General features: G+C 41.3%; 1 protein-coding gene across 1 annotated transcript in view; it reads left to right on the top strand.

Annotated features, from left to right (window-relative positions):
- The first annotated feature begins 3,969 nt into the window (after positions 1–3,969).
- Positions 3,970–17,169, top strand: part of EEFSEC (eukaryotic elongation factor, selenocysteine-tRNA specific) — a 182,378-nt gene continuing 169,178 nt past the window's right edge. Inside the window, exon 1 of the mRNA XM_063427382.1 lies at positions 3,970–4,269. Coding sequence (XP_063283452.1) covers positions 3,990–4,269 — 280 coding nt within the window. The 5' untranslated portion in view covers positions 3,970–3,989. The remainder of the gene's footprint in view (positions 4,270–17,169) is intronic.

The following is a 17,169-nucleotide window of genomic DNA, read 5'->3' as shown; positions in this document are numbered from 1 at the left end:
ACTGTGTTGGAGTAGAATTGATAAAGGCTCAGAGAGGAGCTGAAACGTCTCCACTTCCTTGTTTCAAATAAAGACGGCCTTTTAGAATAAACCTCAGGTGTGCCTGGATATTTATTTTTTTCCATTTGTTGGAATTTCATTGAAATATTCATTCCAGTCAAGAGATATAAAAGGACAAAGTAGGGACTAGGAGGACCACGCAAGATGGCAGCATCCGCAGGGGACAGGTTTAGGCAATTAAGCTCACCTTTACCTGTCCCCCTTGCCCACTGGACTACCAGCGGCGATGTTACAGGTGGGAACTTGGAAAATTCAGTAATGCTTCCAAATGGTCACAGTGCCTCTTAAATATTTGTAATAGGTTGGATATAGATATTAAATAGATTGGTTTTCAGATCCTTTTTTTTTTATAATTAAAAAAAAATATTTAATGAATATGTTCTTGCTCTTTTTCATTTTTTTTCTTCCCGGGAGCGAAATTAAATAATCAATCAAAGTAGTATCTTATCAGCAATATCTTTATTAGTTCACTGATTCCCCTCCACCAGTGCATTATTTTTTTTTTTTTACTATTACAGGGCAGCACTTTTCGTGCACTATCCCAATGAGAGAAAGCTTAAAGGATCACTATAGTGTCAGGAAAACAAAGCGGTTTTCCTGACACTATAGTGCCCTGAGGGTGCCCACACCCTGAGGGTCCCCCTCCCGTGGCGCTGAAGGGGTTAAAACCTTAACCAGCGTCGGGCTCCCTCAGCGCTGGTGACCTCTCCTCCCCCGCCGACATTAGCTCCCCTGTCCGACGTCAGCGGAGCCGAATGCGCATTCGCGGCAAGTGCTGCACACGCATTCAAAGTGTCCATAGGAAAGCATTTCTCAATGCTTTCCTATGGACGCTCTGTGCGATGGAGGCGAAATATGCCTCCACCGTCGCAGATGCGCCTCTAGTGGGTGTCCGGAAGACAGCCACTAGAGGCTGGATTAACCCCAAATGTAAACATAACTGCTATGTTTGCATCTGAAGGGTTAAAACCTGAGGGATCTGGCACCCAGACCACTTCATTGAGCTGAAGTGGTCTGGGTGACTATACGGTCCCTTTAATATACCACTTGTAAAACATTTGCTATTATTAATTATTATAATTAGTATTTTTATAGTAATAATATATTCCCTAGAGCTTCACTTCATACAGAGAGAATATATAAAAAGTAAGTAATCAACAGACAAAATACATGAGGTGAGGAGGGCTGTGCTTGAACAAGATTTGACTCACCTTGAGAAATACATATTTCGAAAAAGATGTAAAGGTCCAAAAGTAAGGGAGGAGGGACCAACACCTGTTGGAGCAGCAAGCAGGGTTCTGAGAATTAAATCATTTGGAACAGTGGCTCTTTAATTCACTAATTCACTATATTTGTAATAATTATACAGCACAGTATCAGGGTATTGCTGTAGATGAAAGTTTAATGCTATATATTTACGATTGATGTTGAAGGAGCAAAGTTAAAGAAAAGCTCTAGTTCCCTTCTGTTGTTTGACCTCTGCTCCCCCCTTAAATTACATATAGTTTACTTACCTCATATTTCATATATGACACCTCTGCTGCAGTTTAATTGAGATGAAGAGGACTGCGTGATTTTAGTGTCTGTTAATAGTGCATCTTCTATTAGCTTGCATACTTGTTTTATTTATGTATTTTTATGAAGTAAACTATTTACTTGTGCTAAACCTCAAACATATCAGTGCATGGGTTTATAGTAAATCCATAATACCTTTAACTGAGAACAAAAATGACCATGAAAGATTTAAATGTTTTATGGAGTCAAAAAAGGCGGTTTGGAATAACTTTAAAAAACGTACCTATTTTTCCATAATTTGTTGATGGTCATATTTAAAAACGTCACAGTCAATACAACACAGATTACTCAGGGTTTAGCACCAAAGCATTACTTATCAGGAATTCATCAGGAAATTGCAAATTGTAATCTAATACAATACAATCTGATTTTTCCTTGTCAGTTCCCAACTATTCACAGTTTAGTAGATAGCCCTGACAGTTTAGTGAAATAAACCAATTAAACTGACAACTGTAAACATTGTCCAACTGACTAAACTGCAATAGCAAACTACCCAAATATAATACAGATCAATGGTTGTTTTATTGGAAAGGCCCTCATAATTAGGTATATGGAATATAAATTGAAAGAAAAAAAAACCAAGAAACATTTCTCCTTGATAAGTGGGTTAATACTTGTGGGCACAGATCACAAATGTATCTTTGTGTCAAGGTCTTAGGTTTATTCACTAAACTATGAATTGTAGCAGAATAGTTATGAATGACAAAACCCAGGCAATTCAGATTAAAGGGAACATCTGGTCATCCTACTATGATTGCCTATATGACAATTTTCATATAAAGCACCACAAATACACAGATCACAGAGGAGATAACCCTACCCATATAAGGATTTTTGTTTCTCCAAATGGTTTATTACTTTGTCCTTAAAACCACATAACTACCGAGCTCCATGCACCGTCATGTGATATCCAAGTAGGGATTAGGGGCCTACTTGTTTTTATAGTTGAAATAGTTGGATTTACAGGGTATGCTCAAGTTCCACTCAACAATTTAAATATTGCTGAAGCAAGATGGATTTAAACTGTCAAGAATTATGTTATTTTTGGAATCAGTTCTTGTGAATATAAATATAAAAATATATGTGTGAGACGTGAACATTTAACCCCGATTTTTCCTAGCATTATTACTTCCTACTCCCAATGTGAGTTCTATAAACAATTGCTATTGGAATGAAAACAGAGTTTGGATGATAAAGGAAAATGTATTATGCAGGTCAGTGTTATGTTTCTCTTGGGCAAGTGTTTAATGCATTCAACTTTAAAATGTATTTGTGTCGCTCAAGTATCACATTTCCATGAAGCAAAAAGTACATTTTTATGAACATGAACCTAGGACTTTGCACAGCACTCCAGAGTAATGAATAGCTTATTTATTTCAGGAAAATGATTTAACTTGGAAATCACTAATACACAGGGAAGCCTCTGGTTTAAATATCCACTGGCTTTACCTTAAACACAAATGGATGTGACAGTTTCCAATTTTCTTGCTTTTAGTGTGATATGTTTAATTGACTATTAAATCAACATGTTTCATTTGCTTATTGTGTAGCTTGTGTAAATGTGAAACTCAACCTCTAAACAATGACTCATATGAAGCATAGCCAGCATAGGAATCATCATCCCTGGCCCAAATTACAAATCCCTGTTTATTGAAATGCTCCGGTGAAATAGTTAAAGATATATTCAATAGACAGTGAGTTGTGTCAAATCATATGGATGTTTTTAATTAAATTTTTTTTTTACATAATGCTGGGAACAAACATAAATAGGGCAAATGGTGTGTATTCACTATACCTGTGAATATACCTAAACCTAAAACTAATATGTAGGACTCAAGTGTGCAATCTGTTCAGTTCTTCGCTCTTCCCAATTTAGAACTAAAAATCAAATAAAAACAACAATAACCCCATAATGGGTCCTTGACAGAGATTACATTAAAAAATAAAATAAAACATTTATTTTATAGTTGGGAGAGAGCCAGGAAGGGGGTACTTTCCAATGGAAGTACTGAGAAAGACCGGGAAATAAAATAAATACATCTGCAAAAGACTTAATAATCTAAATAATAATGTGCAACTATAATTTTAAAAATAATATATATGATATATGTGTATACATTATGCAGAATAATCATCGATAAGTACAACTAATGGACTATTTCCATAAGTTTCATGCTTCATTCAACATTTATACTTGATTAAAAGCTTTGTAACAAAATTAAAAACTAAAATCAGCGAAATTTATCTTGAAGCGGAACAAAAGTTTCCTTGCTCTGCGTTCCTCCCCGGTGCTGAACTGCAGCTACCTGTACCCGGAAGTTGTGCATTCCAAGCTGGAACGCACCGCTGTACTCATGGCTACTGTGGGGGAAATACTGAATTTTAATGTGGGTGTTCTGGGTCATATTGACAGCGGGAAGACTTCGCTGGCAAAAGCACTGAGCACCACAGCGTCCACGGCGGCCTTTGACAAGAATCCTCAGAGTAGGGAGAGGGGGATCACCCTGGACCTAGGGTTTTCCTCCTTCTCACTGCCCATGCCAGATCATTTAGCTGGCACCGGATACAAGCAGCTGCAGTTTACATTGGTGGACTGTCCAGGACATGCATCTCTCATTAGGACCATCATTGGGGGTAAGTGTAAGGAGCTGTTTGTGAAGTTCATGTTGGCTGTTTGCAAAATGATTAATGTTCTGTCTGCATTATTATTTTTATATTAGTTGTAGTGCCCACTTAACAGTTTGTCATGCCACTTGTTTCTCCCACTTATTAAGTTACCATACTCTTTTGTCATTCATATGAAAATCCTACTTTTGGACCCATGTACATACATCAGTTTGTGGTGACAGATAGTATGATGTATCAAAGCTTCAGAACTATGAAAATAACACTCTGTAAACCAGTATTCCATACCAGCTTCTGACAGGGGATAATGCAGTGAGTGTAATTTAAAGGAATATTCAAACTACCATAATCACTACAGTCATTGAAGTGGTTATGGTGCCAGGAGTGCACTGCTGCCTTCTCAGACTCAGTCAGTAGTCTGACTGTTTTAGAATGGTTTGACAATTTACCCGAGTCACTGCCTACCCTGCTGCTGGGTAAACCAGGCTGTGAATCGCTACGCTTATTTCCTGGGAGTGCTCAGTCGGCTGTCTCAGCCAATGATCAGGCCGTCTGTGACAGGGCTTAAATGGCAACTATCACCTCAGATCTCTTTTTTTATACAATATTTTAAATTTATGTAAAAATAAATAAATCATCCCTACCTTTAGTATATGACAGGTTTCTTCAGCCATATACATGCACCTTGGGTCTGATCGTGTTTGAAAACCCTTAGTTAAGCTCTACCATCTTGCCTGATTCTATTCAGGTCGTGTTTGAAAACACTTAGTTAAGCTCTACCATCTTGCCTGATTCTATTTAGGGAGTGAAGCGGGGAAGTCCACAGAGACTGTCAGTTTTCAGGCACTGTTTTGTGCATATGTATGGAGTTTTTTTTTTATATTTTTGTTTTTACATATACTTCAGGTTCTTGTGGCAGTATAAACACCCATCAGGATCCAGATAAATTGGCAAACTGTTCATCAACCAGATGGCACTCGCCAGCTGCCAGTCACCTTCTCCTCACCTCTGACGGTGCAGGGCTTTGTTCATTGACTTAAAGCATTTAGCTGATGCTCTCAGCTAATGAGCCAGCCTTGCATGGCCAGGGTTAGTTCAACGTAGCTAACAGAAGCTCCTTGCAAGTTCTTCTGGCTCCACAGGAGGAGTTGACCGGCTCATGCTTTGTAATTAGTTATGTTTCTTCCAACAAATGCATCTTGCTTTTGGTGACGGGGGTGAGCAAAGTGAGGCGTACATGTCATTCTGTTCTGAAGCTGATGCACTAGTTTTAAAATAAAGTTTATATTCATAGTTTAGGAACTATTATTTGTTTAGGTGAAACTGCTATGACAGGCTTGCTTTAACTTCGTCTGTATACTCTTCCTACCACCAGTTATTGCCTTCTCTGTTCATTTAATCCATTATCTATTGTTTCCATTTAACTTCACATCCATCACTTTTCCTTCCTTTTCCTTTAAAGGACCACTATAGTGCCAGGAAAACAAACCCCTTTTTCTGGCATTATAGTGTTAATAGGTCCCCCCCACCCTCATGGCCCCCCTCCCGCCGGGCTGAAGGGGGAGGAAGGGGTTAAAATCTTACCTTTTTCCAGCGCCGGGTTCCCTCGGCGCTGGGGACTCTCTTCCTCCTCTCGTCGTCATCGGCTGAATGCGCATGCGCGGCAAGAGCCGCACGCAAATTCAGTCAGTCCATAGGAAAGCATTCTCAATGCTTTCCTATGGACGCTGGCGTCTTCTCACTGTGAAAATCACAGTGGGAAGCGCCTCTAGCGGCTGTCAATGAGACAGCCACTAGAGGCTGGATTAACCATATTATAAACATAGCAGTTTTTCTGAAACTGCTATGTTTACAGCAGGCAGGGTTAACCCTAGATGGACCTGGCACCCAGACCACTTCATTAAGCTGAAGTGGTCTGGGTGCATATAGTGGTCCTTTAACATGTTACCCCTTCTTGCAGTCTGTTATAACTCTATATGCTATGTTACTTTCTCCCCCTTGGGTTCCCTTCCATCTCGATTTCTTTCTATTCTTTCTAGCTTGATCTTATTACACTCCTTTATTCTTCAATCATATGTCCCAGTATTTGAAAACGTGAAATTGGGATGGGGGTGTTATATTGAGTGGGCATGCAAATGGCTTAGTGTCTATCTGCATGACAAAAAATGGTGTGTACCAGCTTCATGTACACACAGTCACATGTGTCCCATCCTGCTATGGTCTTTTTGTTGACTTCTGCTTACACATGCAATCACCAGATTCAACCACATTAGATTAAATTATATTTGAATTAATTAAATAGAAGTATGGGCTGGTGGAACTAGAGTCTCAAAACTGTCAAACCAAATTAGGAACTGATTTTTTTTTTTTTTTTTATTTTATGAGCCTTGCTCATATTCTACACTATTTATGACCTTTTCCCTACCCACTTAAAGCTTTTTCCTATCCTGTTCTAGCTCAGTATCCTGCATTTTCTGCGATATCATAACTTGGCACTCCCTGTCATACATTGTACAGCGCTACGGAATTTGCTGGTGCTATATAAATAACAAAATAATAATAATACACATTGTGAGGGAGCAGTGTTACAGAAATGTGGCTTTGATGGCGTTGACCTAGAAAATGGTGGAATTTCAAATTCCTCTGACCCTGGCAATTTATATCACTCCTGCTGGGAATGGGTGCACTGCCCTGGCTGATATCTCCTTGACTGGCGCATGCATATGTTCACTTTTCTTTTGTTTGGTATTTATTAAAATGGCTTCTGCTCTGCCTTCAGTGGGTCCACTTTCCCACAGAACATGAAGACAATGGGCAATTCTCAGCAGGAGTAGGCCTCTCCTGAGTGGGTGCAGGTCACAGTGACAAATCAATGGCTCCTTCTTGGCCACTTGTTGTCTTCTTTGTTTTCTTTGCATGTTCTTGATGTAATCAGTTTCAGTCATCAAGTAATTTATAATTATTTTCAGTTTGTACTTTCTGCCAAAAACCAATTCAATGGGTGATGATTTAAAATTAATAGACAAAAGACAGCACTATGCCCTATCTTGGCTCTTTTAAAATTTTTTGTTTTTTCTTTCATCATTTTTAATTTGGGGGGGGGGGGGAAACTGAAAAATGTACGACTGCTTAAAACACAAGGAACGGGACATTCCCCACCTGTTCAGAATCTGCCTGCTGTGTAATAAATATATATTTTTACATGGATCACTAAAACTACAAGTCTGAGCTTTTGCTTTATCTGTTTACATTACTGATTCCTCCCTTTCTTTAATTTAAAAAGCCATTACACTTTCCTGTAATCCAGTGCCAAGACAGTCTTGTCACTGCATCCCGATATACCTTTGGTGAGGTCATCAGTTATGAAGCTCTGTGTTAAGGCATATGCTCTTCATAGGGAAACATTTAGGACACACAGTGCATGCACGGCAGTCACTGCAATTTACCAGTCCAGTTCTTTGAGAAGTTCTGAATCCCGTGCGTTAGTTGCTTTTTACGTTATGCTGTATGTAATGATGAAGACTGTGATGACCTTCAAAACTCAAAGGATCTTATATGAACACTTTTACCCCCAGCCAGAGCACCTTAAAAAGTTACACCCCCCTTTCTTAACGTATAATGCCCTATTAGGCACTATTCTTTAGGTCCCCCATTCTAAACATTAAAAATAAGAAATAAAATAAGGTATAATTTACCTGATGCTGCTAGCATTACTCAGCATGCCTTCTACTGGCATCACGCCTGCCATTGCGAGTCCTATCAAAGACTTCAACCAGCTCAGAGAGAATGTGGCTTGTCTAAGCTGGCAAGGGGACGGGGAGAGAGGAACGGAGGATATAGGCAGACTGGAGTTCTGCCGTAAGGGAGGGAGGGGAGAAGCAGAGAACGCGCTGATGACAAATGTAAAATATGTACAGAATTGACATTTGGCAGTCCGGAATGAGTTCCGGGCTGCAAAAGTCACGTGTGCCGGCACACACGTGCAAATAAAATTTTGGATGCACAGTGTTTCAAGCTAAAACAGCACATACGGATTCATTCCTCCATGACAACATCAAAAAGCAGAAGTGGTTCATGGACGTTGGAGTAACCCCCCTTAAGGACACATGACATGTGTGACATGTCATGATTCCCTTTTATTCCAGAAGTATGGTCCTTAAGGGGTTAAGCTCATGAAGTTGCTATTTAGGCAGGAAGTAGGCCCTCCGGCACACAAATTTGCTTGGATTCCTTCACCGAGAAGAATGTTTACATGTTTGTCCCCATAAGGTAAGAAAGCACCCAGGAGCCCCATAATAACTTCATTGAGATTAATGTATGGGGGCTTGAGTGCTCTTTAAAAAAAAAAAAAAAGTGCAACATCATTGGACCATTTGCGCCTCTTAAAGGACAACAATCACCTCAAAACCTATCTTTAGTATATAACATGATCCTTCAGCCATATACATGCACCTTGGGTTGGACAGTGCACAGAAGCTGGGAAGACAATAGAGACCATCTCTAGCTGACAGACCCAGTTTTTCTAATTTATTTTTACATATGCAATGCTGCATTTTTTTTTTCCTTTAAAAACTTGGTGAAAAGATTTGTATACTAAAAATAGTTTTAAGGTGAACAGTTATCCTTTAGTGCTTTCATTTTCTAATTTATATACCGGTAGATCATCAGCAGTAGCTAAATTCGCTTGTGGAATTGCAATTTTATGTTGACATTTTTTATCTTTTAAGACACTGCAGTTACCTTTTGGTATTGTTTGTATGCTAAAATATCTTGTTTTGATTGATTCCCAAGCAGGGCCGGCCCGTCCATAGGACGGACTGGGGCAAAAGCCCCAGGCGGCACTTTAACAGGGGCGGCATTTTGCCTCAATGGGTCGCCTCTGCTGCATATATGTGCAGAAGAGGCGGCTCTCTAAACCTTGAGGCAGACTGATTCGTCGGGTCCTCGGTCAATGACCAAGGGCCGACACCAGGAGGGGGCCCGGCGGCTTGCCCTTTATGCCCCTCCATCAGTCTGCCCAGGGGGAGCCTCCGGGCTGCAGCTCCGGTCGTGTACAGAGCTGTAGACCATGTGATGGAGGGCTCGCGAGCTCCCTGAGCGTTGCCGTGGTAACCTCTAATTGAAGCTCGCAAGAACTTGGTCTGCAGCTCACACCCGGCGGTGCTTCAGACCTGTAGAGCCAGCCCACTGGGCCACCAGGGAATAAATCAATGAAAAAGAAAAAGGTATGTAACCGACCTCCCCACAGCCTGTCACCATCCTCACCATGCCCCCCAATGTCACCCTCACACCTTGCCCCCCAATGTCACCCAGTCACCCTCACACCCTGCCACCCCCACAATGTCACCCTCACACCTTGCGCCCAATGTCACCCAGTCACCCTCACACCCTGCCACCCCCACAATGTCACCCTCACACCTTGCCCCCATGTCACCCAGTCACCCTCACACCCTGCCTCCCTACAATGTCACCCTCACACCATGCCTCCCCAATGTCACACAGTCACCCTCACACCCTGCCCCCTCACACCCTGCCCCCCAATGTCACACTGTCACTCACACTCTGCCCGCCAATGTCACACTGTCACCCTCACACATTACCCCACACTGTCACCCTTACACCCTGCCCCCTGTCAACCTCACATCCTGCCCCCCACTGTCACCCTATCACTGTCACTCACACCCTTCCTCACACCCTGCCCCCCAATGTCACACTGTTACCCTCACATCCTGCCACCCCCACAATGTCATCCTCACACCCTGCCCCCCAATGTAACACTGTCACCCTCACACCCGGCCACCCCCCCAAAGTCACCCTCACACCCTGCCCCCAATGTCACCCTCATGCTCTGCCCCCCACTGTCACCCCCACACTGTCATTGTCACCCTCACATACTGCCTCCCACCACTGTTACACTCACATCCTGCCTCCACAGCCTTCCTATACACTGCTCCCTATTCTGTCACCTTCCTACTCACTGTTCCCCCTATACTGTCACCTTCCTACTCACTGTTCCCCCTATACTGTCACCTTCCTACTCACTGTTCCCCCTATACTGTCACCTTCCTACTCACTGTTCCCCCTATACTGTCACCTTCCTACTCACTGTTCCCCCTATACTGTCACCTTCCTACTCACTGTTCCATCTATACTATCACCTTCCTACTCACTGTTCCCCCGATACTGTCACCTTCCTACACACTGTTCCCCCATTCCAGCCCACAGGTAAGAGGCTGGATAACCCAATTTAATTTAGACTGCTCACCCCACCAGCATTTATCCAACTTTACACACACTTCATGCACTACACATACACTACTACATACACAGACACTGCATTCACTAGACACAATGCATCCACCACACACACTGCCTCCATTATACACACTACACACACAGACAATTGTGAAGAAATCCATCTTTTATGTTTAATATTTCTTCCCTATTCATTCGGTAGATGTAACTACCGAACAGGGACCACCCCCGGCTCGTTAAACTTCAAAGAATGCCGCAATTGAACCCTCTATCTGTGCGGCCGGCATTCGTACTACCGAACGCCACGTGGCTGAGAAAACTGCAGCCATCTTTTTTTTATGCTAACAAAGGCAGCGGGACTTGGTCGTTGAGTGTCTGGAACTAAAATCGGACACTTGACTTCCCGAACACCGGTCTCAACAAGCGAACGCTGCATCTTTATTTCCCGAACAGCTAGAAGAGCACTGTTCGGTACTTTTTGTTCATTCGAATGAGGGGAACAATCGCTGCTTAGAGCCAGGGGAAACCTTTCTGGGAATTATTCCTCGCGGTTGGCCGGTCACAAAAGACTTCCATATTTTTTGAGAAATTTAAATATGTTGGTCACCTAGATTGGGGCTATCAGGGGACACATTGTTTGTGGGGATACCATATGCCTAAAGGGGTGTTCTGAATATTGGGGGAAATTTTTATTTTTCTGCCTGGAGATAATCAAGTCATTACTTTATCAGACTTGATTATCTCCAGGACTAGCGGAGGGAATTGTATGTTTGTGCTGGGAGTGTTTTACGTTTTTCCTGTAAATGATTGGTTGTACTGTGTCCCTCCCTGTGGGATGTCCCCATAAAAGCCAGTGTGTGGTCATTAAAAGCCAGTTCTGTTGCACCCTTCTTCTAGACTTCGACTGATGTTTGGGGATTCGTATGCTTTATTAAGGGAATCATCTTGTAAAGCTATTGTATTCGTATGGATTTAGTTTATTTCATCTACCGAACAGAGAGCTATAACCACTGATGCTCTGGCGGTTCGGGAGGAAACAACCAAATGAGGATTGGAAATCCTAGGTTTCCTTACAACAATATATTCTAAACACCAGGGAACTACTGATATTGATTTTTTTAGAGCCGATACCGATAATCTGTGAACTTTCAGGCCAGCAGACGATAATTTACAGATACCGATATTCTGTACATTTACAGTTTTATAAAATTAAACTATTTCTACACAAATCTACTGTTAACTGAACATGTTTATTATTTTATTTTTTTTGCAAATCTTTTTTTATTAAGGTAAATGCACAAAATATACATGCCAGTCAGAATTGTTTATATTTTCAAGAATATATATGTGTGTGTGTAGTGGATGCAGTGAGAGTATTTTATTAGTGAATGCAGTGTGTGTGTTTGTGTAGTGGAAGCTGTGTGTGTGTGTGTGTGTGTGTGTAAATATGTGGGGTAGGTATCTGTGGATTTTATTTATTTATTTTATAAATAATTTTTTAATATAATTTATTACATTTAAAAATAAGTAAATAAAAATTCATTTTATTCCCCCCTCCTTGGCCACAGGTACATAGGGCATTACACTCCCTGGTGGGGAGTAAGGGGAGCTGTGTGTGTGATGAGTGCAGTTTGTGTGTGAGGGGTGCGGTTTGTGTGTATGGTAAGGAAGTTTATGTGTGTGTGTGGCAGTGTGTATATGGGGGGCAGTTTATGTGTGTGTGGAGCAGTGTGTATATGAGAGGGTAGTGTTTGTGTGAGGGGGGAAGTTTGTGAATGTGTAGTGTGTTATTGTGTGTGTGTGTGTGGTAGTCAGGGAAGCAGATCAAAGCAAATATAACTATTCTTCTATGCAGTTTTAAAAAAAAAAAAAAAATATTGTATATCTCAAGGCAACGCTACGCTCTCGCGAGTGCTGTGGTAACTGCGGTAACGCTCCAAGCTTGCAAGAGGAAAACCCAACGGAGCTGCAGGTAAGGGCTCTGCCGGGTCCTCTCTCTCTCCCTCTGCCGGCTGCCAGCAGAGTGTCTGCGGGCCGGGGAGGGATATCACTGATCTCCCTTTGCCCACTGTTTGCATTGTCGGCAATATCGGTATCTTTATAGGCCGATACCAATATTGCTGAAAATGCAGAATATCGGCCAGACCGATAATCGGTCGATCCCTACTATACACACACTGCATTCAATACACACTACATCCATGACACAATTACAGACGCAGCATCCATGACACACACACTGCATCCACTAAACAAACACACACTGCCTCCAGTATACAAACAGACAATATATTGAATACACACACTGCATACAATACACACTACATCAATGACACAACAGATGCAGCATTCACAACACAGACACTGCATCCACTACACAAACAGACATTGCATTCACACACTGCATAACATAATGGATGTTGGCGTGCTTTTGGTCCAAGGCGGTGGGTGGAGGGGGGAGGCAGCATTTCATCCTTGACCCAGGCAGGACAATGTCTTGGGCCGGCCCTGCTCTCAAATATACAAGCACAGCTTCTAGTTTGCTTACTGTTACGAGGCATTTGAGTGTGATCGAAATCTCACACTCCAGGTTGTACTCTTTAATGTATAGGCAATACAAGTCCCGGTAAATGTGTGAGGAATATGCATATTTATACTGGTTCACTCAGAGGTGTACATACCAAGGAAATCTTTTCTTGCAGGTTTTTCATAAATCCTGATTTTTATTTTTTTAAGGTATGATTCTAAGCACAGCCTGTTCTTTGCAATATTTTATTATATTTTGTGATAAATGCATCTTTTACTGCACTCCAGGGCAGGCATATCTTGTTTATACATCTCCTGTTTTTCTGAGTATGATACATGGAAATGTAACTATCTGGCACAATCTCAGTGGAGCGTAAATTGGTAGGATGTGTGCTCAGTGGATAAGGGTCACTGGCATTTCTCAGGCTCCTGGAAAGAATTGGAATGGCAGTAATAACACAACTGTACCTTAAAAAAACAAACCTCTAAAGCCTTTGGAAAGTATTTCATGAAAAAGAAAGGGTTGGTAAGTATAAGTTAGGACATCTTTATAGCAAGACAAATATTTCACTTAATGCTAAATTATAAAGCTGCTGAGTTTTCATAATGACTGCCGTTTTGTTTACATTTTTCATTAGTATGTTTTTGAATGAACTATTGGGCATTCCTAACTACCCCCATTATAAAACAGAAATATAAATCATACATTGACATGTAATACAGAACTGGGCAACGTTCCCTTGCTGGATTCCACACCACCTCCATCGTCATACTTGCAACTTAAAGGAAATGCATGGAGTTGGGGAGGACTGAAAGAAAGATGGGAAGGAGGGGACAGGCAAGCTTCCCTTTGCAGACAGCTCATTACCTTTGTAGCCAACGTGCGCAAATGGCGACAAACTTATTTTTTGCACAGAACTCACATTAGGTCGCCCAGAACAAAGTTAAAGGAATGTATTCCTGACATTATAGTGTTTAACTAGTGTTTAATGCAGTGTGTGTTTGTATAATGTGTGTGTTTGTGTAGTGTATATAATGAATGCAGTGTGTGTATGTTTGTGTAGTGGATGCAGTGAGTGTGTTTGTGTAGTGTGTGTGTGTAAAGTGAATACACACACACACACACACACACACTGCAAAGTGAGTAAGAGTGTGCTGCGGTAATGTGTGCATATAGTAGTTAATTCGTTTGGGACCTAAAGTTCACCCATTTGATATTAAGTACATTTCACTTTCTCATTATCAATAATCTAGTTTTATACAATGAACGGTCCAGAACCCTGTGTGCCTCATTATACTGTCTTACGTTAAGGATGTTTGCTTTAGGTACTGGGGATTCCTCTTTTTTTTCCCCTCAACTAATCGAAAACTGTTTTCAAATAAACTGATGGTCTGCTCCATAACCTCAATAATAAACTGTAGTGGTTATGGTGTTTGTAGTGTTCCTGCCTGATATGTGTGCTTGTATTCCAGCACTGTCTGTTAGAATCTGATAACATTTGCGTTAAGCTAGCTTTAAGAATGTAACCTTGCATGCTGAGATATTACTGCATAGGCGAGTGTATCAATACGTGGCTCCATTCCTTTGGTGGGATTAGCTATATAACTATTGTTGGACTTGATAACGATATTTGCTCCCTAAGAAGAAAGGATAATCTTGGAGTTGGATGGGGAAGGTTTTAAAAAAAAAAAAATAATACAGCAAAATGTTTCTACTAAAATAAGCAAAACACATTTTATGTAAAATGTAAAGGTGTGTTTTGTTTAATATGCCGTCAGCTTTCCTTTGGATTTTTACTAGCGCTTGCTGATTCCATTCGCCTCCTTTTCTGTTACTGTTATACTTATTATACACAAACCAAAAATGTAGTTGCAATGAACAAGGCAATCTTGTACAGGTAGCAAAAGCAAATCATGACCAATGCAGACCCATTGCAGTCGACACAATGACTCTCTCACCTTGGTCTTGGTGTGTTGATGGACCTCTGGCAAAAATTTACCAGGGAACACTGGTGATGTCTCTTACCTGCCAAATAAAGACACAAAGAGCATTTATTCTGCCGTTCATGTTTAGTTTAACTCTAAATTAAATGCTGCTCATGCTTAATGCCTCTGACCCTAGGATTGGAGCAGTGCAGTGGGACATGTGTAATGTAAGCACTATAAATATTCATAGATGCAGTTTTGGTTAAAGGCGTCCCGTGGTCTAAGATAATGTTGTTTGTAAAGAAATATCAGCCTCCCGGCTGGTTGAGTATCATGAGATTTGTAGTTCTTAAACATTTGGGGTGCCTAGATTAGCCTACACTGGTTTAGTATGTGTAAGAGAAAGAAATGATTGTCCCTTAGTCTAAATGCCAGCCAGCTCCTGCTGCGATCTGACATTCAAATAAGTTATTCTCTTGGCTCCTTTCTGCGTCTCCATGATTTCTTTTTAAATTCCACAGTGACTCTTGAACGACTGCCTGTAACAAATTAAGATTTAAATGGAATAAAAGGAGCCTGAATCAATGCTCTTAGTGATCTAATCTATCGTATCTCCGCTGTTATCCAGAGCTCGCCGTCTGTCTGCTCACCGGTACAGCTACTTCTTGGCCCTAGATCACAGAAGGCTTCTGATTAGGGCAAATGTTTTTGGGTAACTCAATTTATATGAACATTTGTTATGCATAGGTCATGTTAGCCTATAGGCCGGATTTCTGTCTGTCTGTCTGTCTGTCTGTCTGTCTTTATTTATTTTTATCATATATATATATATATTATAATAAACATTTCTTACTTTTTTTTTTTTTTTTAAATGATGGAGAGTCTGCAAGTCTATAGCAGAAGAAAATTAATTATCATTAATGAATATTACAGGTATGAGACACAAGATATAACATTTATCAATAAAGATTTAAAAAACGAATTATAACATGAGATTTCCTTCACGAAAGAGAATTTTATTTGATCCTTGGGCGCTAGAGGGCTATTTGCAGAACCCCCATGAGAAATCTTGGGGGCCCTTACAAGCTCATTGGTTTGGACCCCCATGCACACACTTCCAGACATATGCAGGCATCCAGACAGAGACATGCAGCCAGCGGCATATGCACAGTCAAGACAGACAGACAGACAGACAGACACATGCACTCACTCCAGAAACTCACTGCAAACAATTAAAACACAGTGAGATCCCCCCAATATACACAGTCAGGCACACACTCAATACTAAACATGTGTCTGCTAAACATACAAACACAATCACACTGGCAAACACATGCACACTGCTACACACACCCACATACATACATACATACATACATACATACATACATGCAAAGTCTGATAGACACACACAATGCTAAACACATACACTACTACACATGCAGATAAACACACACACACACACGTTTCTATATGCACACCTAAAGCCTGCTGTACACAATGCTGGAACTACACTATTAACACAATTAGATTATATGACATTAAGCCACCCTCTTTTTAAGTAACTTTTTTTACAGCTACTGGGAGACTTCCCTAGGGTCTAGTGACGGCTCCTGGCTCCTCTCCTAACCTTCCACACAGTTTGCACGAGTGCTGGGAGGAAGAAATCTGACATTTCTCTATGTTTACATTGCAGGGTTAATCCAACCTCTAGTTTCTGTGTTCCTGATAACCGCTAGAGGCGCGTCTGCGCCGCTTGATGCGAAATTTACATCCAGCATGCAGAACGGCCATAGGAAAGCATTGAGAAATGCTTTCCTATGGACTGTTTGAATGCGCGCTCGGCTCTTGCCGCGCATGTGCATTCTTCTCCACTCAGGAGCTGACGTCGATGGGGGAGGTTAGGTCAACAGCGCCGTGTGATCCCCGGCGCTGGATAAAGGTAAGTGGCTGAAGGGGTTTTAACCCCTTCAGTGCCAACGGAGGGGGACCCTGAGGGTGGGGGGGTCCTAAAGATGCTATAGTGTCAGGAAAACAAGTTTGTTTTCCTGGCACTATAGTGGTCCTTTAAACTGCCATTTCAATACATGATTAAATTATTTTTTCTTAAAGTGTTGCTCCAAGAATCAAAAACACTACAGCATGCTGTAGTGATAATGATGTTAGGAGTACCCTGGTGTAATTCCCTGGAAATGGGGCAAA

Source organism: Pelobates fuscus, chromosome 7, assembly GCF_036172605.1.
Source record: "Pelobates fuscus isolate aPelFus1 chromosome 7, aPelFus1.pri, whole genome shotgun sequence".
In the NCBI taxonomy this organism is placed as follows: domain Eukaryota; kingdom Metazoa; phylum Chordata; class Amphibia; order Anura; family Pelobatidae; genus Pelobates; species Pelobates fuscus.
Note: the sequence above shows the minus strand (reverse complement) of the source record. Positions and strands in the feature narration are given on the sequence as shown.